Source organism: Neophocaena asiaeorientalis, unplaced genomic scaffold (genome assembly GCF_003031525.2).
Source record: "Neophocaena asiaeorientalis asiaeorientalis breed wild unplaced genomic scaffold, Neophocaena_asiaeorientalis_V1.1 scaffold91, whole genome shotgun sequence".
NCBI lineage: Eukaryota > Metazoa > Chordata > Mammalia > Artiodactyla > Phocoenidae > Neophocaena > Neophocaena asiaeorientalis.
The window spans coordinates 8,469,431-8,481,461 of NW_020173198.1; the positions used below are offsets into that span (position 1 = coordinate 8,469,431).

The 12,031-nt window shown below is 39.6% G+C and overlaps 1 protein-coding gene across 3 annotated transcripts in view; it reads right to left on the reverse strand.

The window, feature by feature from the left end:
- VPS35L (VPS35 endosomal protein sorting factor like) overlaps nt 1-12,031 on the reverse strand; it is a 127,812-nt gene that overhangs the window by 55,304 nt on the left and 60,477 nt on the right. For all 3 annotated transcript variants that reach the window (XM_024744179.1, XM_024744180.1, XM_024744181.1), the window contains 2 exons: nt 10,551-10,604; nt 7,311-7,391 (listed from right to left, as the gene is read on the reverse strand). In XM_024744179.1, coding sequence (XP_024599947.1) covers nt 7,311-7,391; nt 10,551-10,604 — 135 coding nt within the window. The remainder of the gene's footprint in view (nt 1-7,310; nt 7,392-10,550; nt 10,605-12,031) is intronic.

The window sequence follows — 12,031 nt, forward strand, 5'->3', positions numbered from 1 at the left end:
ACCAAAAACAACAGGAACTATGAACCTGCAGCCTGTGAAAAGGAGACCCCACACACAGTAAGCTAAGCAAAATGAGAAGACAGAGACACACAGCAGATGAAGGAGCAAAGTAAAAACCCACCAGACCAAACAAATGAAGAGGAAATAGGCAGTCTACCTGAAAAAGAATACAGAGTAATGATAGTAAAGGTGACCCAAAATCTTGGAAATAGAATGGACAAGTACAAGACAGGTTTTAACAAGGACCTAGGAGAACTAAAGAGCAAACAAACAATGATGAAAAACACAATAAATGAAATTTAAAATTCTCTAGAAGGAATCAATAGCAGAATAACTGAGGCAGAAGAACAGATAAGTGACCTGGAAGACAAAAGAGTGGAAATAACTACCACAGAGCAGAGTAAAGAGAAAAGAATTTAAAGAATTGAGGACAGTCTCAGAGACCTCTGGGACAATATTAAACGCACCAACATAAAACCTTTACAAACAAGCAAAAGCTAAGAGCATTCAGCACCACCAAACCAGCTTTACGACAAATGCTAAAGGAACTTCTCTAGGCAGGAAACACAAGAGAAGGAAAAGACCTACAATAACAAACCCAAAACAATTAAGAAAATGGTAATAGGAACATACACATTGATAATTACCTTAAATGTAAATAGATTAAATGCTCTGAGCAAAAGACACAGACCGGCTGAACACATACAAAAACAAGACCTGTATATATGCTGTCTACAAGAGACCCACTTCAGACCTAGGGACACATACAGACTGAAAGTGAGGGGATGGACACATTGATAATTACCTTAAATGTAAATAGATTAAATGCTCTGAGCAAAAGACATAGACCGGCTGAACACATACAAAAACAAGACCTGTATATATGCTGTCTACAAGAGACCCACTTCAGACCTAGGGACACATACAGACTGAAAGTGAGGGGATGGAAAAAGATATTCCAGGCAAAGGGAAATCAAAAGAAAACTGGAGTACCAATTCTCATATCAGACAAAATAGACTTTAAAATAAAGATGATTACAAGAGACAAAGAAGGACACTATATAATGATCAAGGGACCAATCCAAGAAGAAGATATAACAATTGTAAATATTTATGCACCCAGCATAGGAGCACTTCAATACATAAGGCAAATGCTAACAGCCATAAAAGGGGAAATCAACAGTAACACAATAATAGTAGGGGACTTTAACACCCCACTTTCACCAATGGACAGATCATCCAAAATGAAAATAAATAAGAAAACACAAGCTTTAAATGACACATTAAACAAGATGGACTTGGGCTTCCCTGGTGGCACAGTGGTTGAGAGTCCACCTGCCGATGCAGGGGACATGAGTTCATGCCCCGGTCCGGGAAGATCCCACATGCCACGGAGCGGCTGGGCCCGTGAGCTATGGCTGCTGAGCCTGCGCGTCTGGAGCCTGTGCTCCGCAACGGGAGAGGCCACAACAGTGAGAGGCCTGTGTACCGCAAAACAAACAAACAAACAAACAAACAAACAAGATGGACTTAATTGATATTTATAGGACATTCCATCCAAAAACAACAGAATACACTTTCTTCTCAAGTGCTCATGGAACATTCTCCAGGATAGATCATATCTTGGGTCACAAATCAAGCCTTGGTAAATTTAAGAAAATTTAAATTGTATCAAGTATCGTTTTCAACCACAATGCTATGAGCCTAGACATCAATTACAGGAAAAAAAAAACGTAAAAAATACAAACACATGGAGGCTAAACAATACACTACTAAATAACCAAGAGATCACTGAAGAAATCAAAGAGGCAATCAAAAAATATCTAGAAATAAATGGAAATGAAAACACGATGACCCAAAACCTATGGGATGCAGCAAAAGCAGTTCTAAGAGGGAAGCTTATGGCAATACAAACCTACTTCAAGAAGCAAGAAACATCTCAAGTAAACAACCTAACCTTACACCTAAAGCAATTAGAGAAAGAAGAACAAAAAAGCCCCAAAGTTAGCAGAAGGAAAGAAATCATAAAGATCAGATCAGAAATAAATGAAAAAGAAATGAAGGAAACAATAGTAAAGATCAATAAAACTAAAAGCTGGTTCTTTGAGAAGATAAACAAAATTGATAAACCATTAGCCAGACTCATCAAGAAAAAAGGGAGAAGACTCAAATCAACAGAATTAGAAATGAAAAAGGAGAAGTAACAACTGACACTGCAGAAATACGAAGGATCATGAGAGATTACTACAAGCAACTATAAGCCAATAAAATGGACAATCTGGAAGAAATGGACAAATTCTTAGAAAAGCACAACCTTCCAGGACTGGACCACGAAGAAACAGAAAATACAAACAGACCAATCACAAGCACTGAAATTGAAACTGTGATTAAAAATCTCCCAACAAACAAAAGCCCAGGACCAGATGGATTCACAGGCAAATTCTATCAAAGATTTAGAGAAGAGCTAACAGCTATCCTTCTCAAACTCTTCCAAAATATAGCAGAGGAGGGACACTCCCAAACTCATTCTACGAGGTCACCATCACCCTGATACCAAAACCAGACAAAGATGTCACAAAGAAAGAAAACTACGGACCAATATCACTGTTGAACACAGACGCAAAAATCCTCAACAGAATACTAGCAAACAGAATCCAACAGCACAGTAAAAGGATCATACACCATGATCAAGTGGGGTTTATCCCAAGAATGCAAGTATTCTCCAATATATGCAAATTAATCAATGTGATACACCGTATTAACAAATTGAAGGATAAAAACCATATGATAATCTCAATAGATGCAGGAAAAGCTTTTGAGAAAACTCAACACCCATTTATGATAAAAACTCTCCAGAAAGTAGGCATAGAGGGAACTTACCTCAACATAATAAAGGCCACATATGACAAACCCACAGCCAACAACATTCTTGATGGTGAAAAACTGAAACCATTTCCACTAAGATCAGGAACAAGACAAGGTTCCCCACTCTTACCACTATCATTCAACATAGCTTTGGAAGTTGTAGCGACAGCAATCAGAGAAGAAAAAGAAATAATAGGAATACAAATCGGAAAAGATAAGTAAAACTGTCACTGTTTACAGATGACATGATACTATACATAGAGAATCCTAAAGATGCCACCGGAATCTACGAGAGCTATTCAATGAATTTGGTAAAGTAGCAGGATACAAAATTAATGCAAAGAAATCTCTGGCATTCCTATACACTAATGATGAAAAATGTGAAAGAAGAATCTAAAAACACCAAAAAAAAAAAAAAAGGTTCTGAAGAACATAGAGGCAGGACAGAAATAAAGATGCAGATGTAGAGAACGGACTTGAGGACACAGGGAGGGGGAAGGGTAAGCTGGGACGAAGTGAGAGAGTGGCACTGACATATATACACTACCAAATGTAAAGTAGATAGCTAGTGGGAAGCAGCCGCATAGCACAGGGAGATCAGCTCTGTGCTCTGTGACCACCTAGAGGGGTGGGATAGGGAGGGTGGGAGGGAGACACAAGAGGAAGGGGATATGGGGATATATGTATATGTATAGCTGATTCAGTTTGTTATACAGCAGAAACTACCACAACATTGTAAAGCAATTATACTCCAATAAAGATGTTAAAAAAAATAAACCCTTATCCCTGGTTGCTGTCAAGAAAGGAAAATTTACTGACAAGTACTTTGTCTATACTAAAAACATCACTGTTTAAATCATCTGCAAAGGAAATGGCTCATGGTCCAAAATATGGAATATTAAGAGGTACACACCCCATTTCATAATTACGCAGTTTACTAGGTCAGCAAGCAAAAGGACTTCAAAACGTCATGACAAACAGTGCTTCAAGGCAGAGCATTCAAAGATACTGCAGTACTGTCTGGTTAAAATAGTTCCTGAAACCTTATCCACAGCAACTAATCCCTGTAGAACAGGAAATTTTTTTTAATATTTAAAGTACACTTACAAATAATGCCTTTCCTGGTTTTAAAAGATGTATTTTTTCCCTTCAACGTTTCATTATGAAATGCTGAAATGTAAGAAAATTCAATGAATAATAACAAACACCCATTTACTCACCACTTAGATTCTACAAGGGCTAACATTTTGCTATATTTGCTTTACCTCCTCACCTATCCATTGATCCGACGGCAGAACTTTTAAAATTGTGTTGACTGTGTGTTGCCAACTTTTTTACTGTGAAATAATTTCAAACTTGCAGAAACATTGAAAAAACAGTACAGAAAACTCCCATATTCCCTTTACACAAAGTCATCAATTTTTAGTATTTTGCCAAATTTGTTTCATTGTCCTCTCTCTGTAAAAAGACATATTATATTTTTTTCTGAACCATGTGAAAGTAGATTAGAATGTATCATGTCCCTCACCCCTTACCACTTCATTTGTATTTCCTAAGAATAGTCATATTCTCTGACATTTCTACTCTGTTGTTCATCAAATTCAGGAAAGCTAACACTGGTATAATTTTAATACTTTAATCTATCATTTGTATTCCAATCTTGTCAACTGTCTCAGTACATTCTCTTTTTTTGCGGTACGCGGGCCTCTCACTGTTGTGGCTTCTCCCGTTGCGGAGCACAGCCTCCGGATGCGCAGGCTCAGTGGCCATGGCTCATGGGCCCAGCTGCTCTGCGGCATGTGGGATCTTCCCGGACTGGGGCACGAACCCGTGTCCCCTGCATCGGCAGGCGGACTCTCAACCACTGCACCACCAGGGAAGCCCTCAGTACATTCTTTACAGCATTATTTTTTCCTCTCTTTAGTACAGGATTCAGTTCAGGATCATGCATTGCGTTTTGTTTTCACGTCTGTGTAGTCTGTGTTAATTTGGAACCGTTCCTTAACCTTCTTTGTCACTGATGGCAAAGATTTTTTTTACAAGCCCATTGCTTTATAGAATGCTCCTCAATTTGGGCATGACTAATGTTACCTCATGATTAGATTCAGTCATGCATTCTCGACTGGAATGTTACATAGATGATGCTGTGTCTTTCCTGTTTTTTGGGGTTCCATATCTGCAGGCACAAGATAGCCACTTGCTCCTCAATGGTGATAAGGATTTTGATTAGCCTGTCAATGACTGTCCAAATTCTCCACTCCAGAGTCACTATTTTTCCCCTTGCGATTAATACTCATTCTATGGGAGGAGATACGAAAATGTCCTGCTCCTCATCAGACATTCCCCCCAGATTTAGCATCCACTGATGATTCTTGCCTGAAGACCGATGATTCTTATCTTCACTGTGACGGCTGCAAATGGTGAGTTTTCAACTCTACCATTTCTTCCACATTTCTCAAATGGCACCCCTGCCCACCTTTCCCCTCATCTATTTATTTATTTATCTATTCGTCATAAGGGCCGACTCCTGGATTCCTACTTTACTCAGTGGATTATAATCCATCACTGTATTTATTTCATTTGATGCTCAAACTGGGGACCCGTGAGAGCCCCTTCCAAGCTGTTCCTGTGCCCATTTCATGTGCCCCCAGCAGTACTTCCTTACTTCCTGGCACAAGAAAATGTTCCAGGCTCACCTTATACCTTCCCTATCCTAGAACTGGAGTAAGCTAATTCTTCACAGATCCCCACAGTTTTATTTTCTTGATGTGGCCCCAGTTAAGACCAAGGGCTCACAACCGATATGGGTGGCTGTCTGGAACGCAGGCTGACCCCGGGGCATCTTTTATAAGTTGCTCTCAGATATGACAGAATTACAGTATAGTATAGTTCCCTTGTCACTTAGGAATGGACTGCATTAAAATTATTATGTTACTTAAAGTTTTCAATTAATTGGGTCACTAGCAGTCAAGGCCTTGCTGAAAATTCCCCAACTAAAATTCTGCACATCAGTCTTCATATGAGGCCGAGACCTTGACCACCCACAAGGGTATGACCCATCTTCTCTACACATTTTATTTACCCTGCAATATTGACCAAGAGCCTGCTGTGCGTGACTGTATTCTTTTCATTCCATCTAGAAAAATGTCAGATAGTTAGTGGCTGCTCAATAAATTGTAATGATGAACGATTTTAATTAGCAAATGGTGAAAATTTCTTAAATGAGTAAAATGTAAGAATTCTAAAATTTATACAAGAATATGTAACTAGGGCTTCCCAGGTGGTGCAGTGGTTGAGAATCCGCCTGCCAATGCAGGGGACACGGGTTCGAGCCCTGGTCCGGGAAGATCCCACATGCTGCAGAGCCCACGTGCCACAACTACTGAAACCCACGTGCCACAACTACTGAAACCCGCGCACCTAGAGCCCGTGTTCCACAATAAGAGAAGCCACCGCAATGAGAAGCCTGCGCACCGCAACGAAGAGTAGCCCCCGCCCGCTCAACTAGAGAAAGCCCACGCGCAGCAACGAAGACCCAACACAGCCAAAACTAACTAACTAAATAAATTTATTTATTTTAAAAAAGGAATATGTAACTAATTTTATTATACTAAGTGAGCCCAGAAATCACTTGATCATAGGCAGTAAGTGCCAGAACATCATGTTATTAAATAAAAAATAAAATCTTAATTAGGTCTGAAGTTACTTTACAGTAAGTGATCCTGAGCTGGATTCTGTACTAGTGGGGAAAAAAATCTGCTACTAAGGACATTGAGTCCACTGACAAAACTGGAATATGGGCTGTGGAGTAGGTAAAAGTAATATATTAACATTAAATTCCCTGATGTTGATAACTAAACTGTGGTTATAAAGGAGAATGTCCTTGTTCTTAGGAAATACTCACTGAACTCTTCAGAGGCAAAAGTGGCATGATGTACGCAATTTATCCTCAACTGTTTTTTAAAAAATGTACATACGTATGTATGAATATATATGTCGTGTGTGTGTGTGTACACACAATGATAAAGTAAACATGGAACCTCTCAACAGCTGGTGAATCTGGGTAAAAAATAATGGAAGTTCTCTGAGCTATTCTTTTAACTTTCCAATAAAGTTTGAATTTATTTCCAAATAAAAAGTTAGCTTAACTGAAAAACATAGGCATCTTACTTACTGGTGCCAAGCAACTGTACTGGGCTTTGCACATCACACCTCACTGAATCCTCACACCATTCTGAGGAGGGCTATTATTATCCCCATTTTACAGTGAGAAAACTGAGGCACAAGACTAAGTAACTGATTAAAGGGCACATGGCTAAGATGGCAAAGCTGGGATTCAAACCCAGGATTATCTGACTTTACAGCCTGACCCATGCAACATACCTATTTAATTCAACAGAATAAAATTCCTTACAGTGTGGAAATGAGAAATGAAAATCTGTCACCTGAGGGTAGGAGTCTTCAAATGCACGATCTGGAGTCATGTGCTTGATGACATCGGCCAAAACAGTATTCACCTCTCGTTTCTAAGTGGGGAAAAAAATCAAACCTGTATTTAGACACTGAATGGTAGTCATTGACCATTTTTCTGATAGAAAGAACTAACGTTTTCAGAATATAGCACACACTTTCCAGGAAGCAGTTTCAACTACTCTGCTGAAAATAATGTAAGGGGGGATATCCCACCCATACCACAGCCCTAAAGATGGCTATGTCTGCACCAGGTCAGGACTAAAACACGGTTCTCAAAGGTTCCTGTCCCAGCTTTCTCTGAGTGGTGAAATCCAACGTGCCACTTTCTGCCTGCCAGTCCCGGGCCCCTCCCCAGGTGCTGCAGAGAGCAGCGAAGCATTGTGGCTAGAGCACAGACTGAACCCTTACAAGCTGGGTGACTCAATGACCACTTCACTTTTGTCAGCTGTATCAGGGGTCAGCCAACCAGCCCAGCACCTATTTTCATACAGTCCAGGCGCCAAGAATGATTTTTACATTCAAACCAAAAGAATAATAATATTTGGTGACAACGAAAATTATATGAGATTCAAATTTCAGCATGCATAAATAAGGTTTACTATTTACACAGCCATGCTCACTCCTGTATGGTCTACAGCTGCTTTCATGATACAGTGGCAGAGTCAGGCACTTGTAACAGAGATCATATGGTCCACAAAGCCTCAAATACAGAAAAAAGAGGACTTCTACAGAAAAAGTGTGCTGACCCCTGGTCTATATAACTGGAACAGTGAAACTTCCTGGCAAGGTCACTATGAAGCTGTGCAGCTTACAGGTAAAGTGCCTGGCACATAGCACGCTATCTAAATAGTTGCCATTATGTACTCTCTCATTTAATGTTCATTAAACTCCACAGCACGTGGATTTCCCTGGTGGTCCAGTGGTTAAGACTCTGCGCTACCTATGCAGAGGGCCTGGGTTCAATCCCTGGTCAGGGAACTAGATCCCATATGCCACAACTAAGAGCCCGTGTGCCACAACTAAGACTGGGCGCATCCAAATAAATAAATACATACAGAAATAAATAAGTTTTTTTTTAAAAAACCTCCCCATGATAAATAAATAAATATTTTAAAAAAAACCACCTCCCCATCATGGACATCATTATCCCCATGAAAAGTTAAGTGGCTAAGCGGCTTAGCCAGGGTCACAGAGCTAAAAAAATCTGACAATGGCACTAAAAGGAACGAAAGCTTCTTGGAGAAAGAGCTGATTCCAAATCTAAGATAAGAAAAATACAAGGGAGGCTGGAGCATCTTATAATAGGAAGGCATCAAAGACTACAAAGAATGTGTCAGGACTCAGAAGCCAACCTGAAAAAGCACCCACTGGACAAAAATGGGACAACTGAGCAACAGTAAGAATAATACAATTGCAATGGCTGATACATATCAAATATGTTTCAATTAGTGAGCTCCTACAGATACCCACAGCAACTACTACTCACTGGTGACCTTTGGGGATGCTGGGGAATTGACTCTTTACTCTAAAAACTAGTAAGTAACAGGGACAAAAATGAGCATCTTGCCTTTTCTGTACAAACTGTACCTCAGGGTAACCAAATACGTGGAGCGAAGAGGTTCTCTTCATGCAAGTATTCAAGTATTCTAGCTAACAAATAAAGGAGAAATGATAACTCCGAATATCACCACTTTGCAACCCGTGATAAACCATAAGATGAATGCGCTTCAGTGGTCACTCACATCACGGAGAGACAACCAGATACCGTGAGCCTTCCAGGAGAAGCACCATGCCAGCACCCAGGGTGCCAAAAAGTCAGATCTGAAGCTGATGAAGTCTCCTGTCTCCAGAACTAACTGTTGATTTATAGGAAATACTGGAGGCAGAAGAGCATGTTTAATCACCACCACAGGCATACATCTGGCCAATCGAGACTGGGAAACTCTACAGCACAAAGGACCCAATTTCTTCAACAAATAAATAATAGAAAAAAAAAAAGGGAAGGGAACAGGGAGGGAGGGAGAGAAAGAGAGGGGAAGAGAGAGGGAACTTACAGATTAAAAGAACTCTAATTAAAGGTTTTACAACGTATAGACCCTATTTTAATCCTGATTGAACAAATAAACTGTAAAAAACTTATGAGACAATTGGGGAAATCTGAAAATTTATCGATTTTTAATGGTATTAAAACATTATTAATTTTATTAGTTATAATAATGTATTGAGATTTTGTTTCAGAAAAGTGAATTCTATTTTAGAGATATGTGCAGAGATACTGACAGGTGAAACACAGTGATTGAGCTGTGCTTCAAAATAATCCAAGGGTGGGGAGAAAAGGGAAGGACACGAAACAAGAACTGTCATAAGTTGATCATTTCTGGGTGATAAGTACAAGGGAGATCATATGTTTGAAGTTTCCATAATAAAACAAAAATTGGACAAAAGAAAGAAAATTAACAGACCAACATTTACATAATGCTCAAAACGAGGCAAAACCCATTTCTGGAGTTAGAGACCAGATGGTGCCTACCTTCAACTTCCAAGGCTGTGACTGGGAGGAGAGTATAGGGGGCTTCAGGGTGGGGTGGGGAGTTATTTCCTGTTTCTTGATCTGGACCATGATTACATGGGTGTATTTTGTGAAGATTCATTATACAGCAGACTTACAACATATATGCTTTTCTTCATGTAGGCTAAACTTCGGGGTTCTTTAAGTTGATTAAAATAAACACCTGGCACCAGGATTTGAAACCACTTCTACCGGCTTCTAAAGTCTCTGCTCATTGACAAGACCAGTATTTCCCAAACTGGGGTTCTAGTTTGGGCCTAGGAAAAGAAGTATCTTTGTTTGCTTAGAAAAAAGTTAAATTACATGCAAATCAAATATGTTTGGAAAACGCTGCTGACTAGACTCCCATGGAAAGTTCCAATATATTTTAACAATAAGGATCTAAGGTGTATGATGGTGAAAAAACCTGCTTAACTTTGTATAATGCAGCGTTTCCCAAGCTTACACGTGAGTGTGGAACACTTTTGTTATAGGTCACGTATTAATGCTCCATCACACTATACTATAAAGGATGCAATTTTCATAAATTAAGAATAATTACCATCATAAAATACCTAAATGTCTAAGCTAGACTTATTCACAATTATGAACATGAAAAAAATATACAATAATCCTTTCAAAAACAATACCACAGCACACATACCGTGAAATGTTTGCAGGTGTACTCTACCCACACTTCGGCACAATTAATGTAGTCCTATAAAGAAAAAGTAAAAATGTCTTTACAATAAGAATGTCACGATTGACCTTATGGCAAAAGCTCATCGTGTACAAATTCCTTCAAGGGCTTTGAAAACTAAGAGTTGGTAAGTGATGAGGATTTCAAGAGTGGTTCATGTACAGAAAACTCTGGCCCACTGACAGATTTTACCCTGAGAGGTGACGTGAGAAAACATAAGTTGCCTGAAACTAATTAGACCGTCATTCCAGAACTGCTACTTGGGCCAAGACAGAAATCTGGGAAGCTCTGCCATGTCTGGAGAATGGGAAGAACCAAAGGGCAGCGGAGATAACAGTGGGGAGACCTCATCACACCTCAGTGGACACAATGACCATAGATCTGGTTGAAAATTCAAGTAATGTTTACGATGTGACTTTTGAATGTTCTGAGAAAAAATAGGCCTCCTGCCTTTAAAAACAAACCGTTGGTCCTAGAGAGGGTGATGCATATAAGTTGTAAAAAGGTTAAGAAAGCACAAAGGTTTTAGGTAAGAAAGGATGTGTTAGATTCAAGTAGAAGAGACAATGAGATGGCTACGGAAATGGCAATGACCAACTTGGTAAGGTTGTCTGCCCCAGAAAATATGCACATGGGGAAAAACTGTCAAGGAAAAACAGAGTCTGCAAGTATACCTTTTCTGTTCTGACACTTCAAGGAAAAAAAAGAAGAAATGGGGAGGGAAGAAAACAGTTATCTCATTCACACAAGAAAAGCCAGGAACATTCTAAAGTCTAACAGGAATGCTAAGGTGGACTTAACGAGGAGAGTGTGAAGTTAAAGACTGGAGAAAACTGTTATCATGAGCTTTTGATGCAAGGTTGCTTTGAAGCACTGAAGTACAGGCACCAGAGGCCCCGAGGTTTTTGACTTAAATATCCTAAATAAGCAGTTTTCATTAGCCAATCAGAGTTAAGTTAAATAGAGAATTTCAACGGCTAGAGATTAGTGAGAATTTTGCTGAATTAAACTAGGTATACGATTTTGTAAAAAAGTTCCTAATTTTTCTAAATTATATTGTTCTTAATACACTATCATAAATGTGGTGATTAGCAAGGGGTTTATAACTGGGCTCACTTCAATATTTCCTTCTCAATAAATGATCAAATCAAACGCCACATATTCACTTATTCTCTGTGTTATGGTCTGAATGTTTGTATCCCCCCCAAAACGCGTATGTTGAAATCCTAGCCCTTGATGTGATGGTATTAGGAGGTGAGGCCTTTGGCAGTGGTTAGGTCATGAGGGTGGAGTCCCCGATTGGAATTAGTGCCCTTATAAAAGGGACCCTAGAGAGGTCTCTTTGCCTCTTTCTGCGATGTGAGGAGGAGAAGCAGGCAGGCTGCAACCTAGAAGAGGGTCCTCACCAGAACCCAACCATGCTGGTCACCTGATCTTGCACTTCC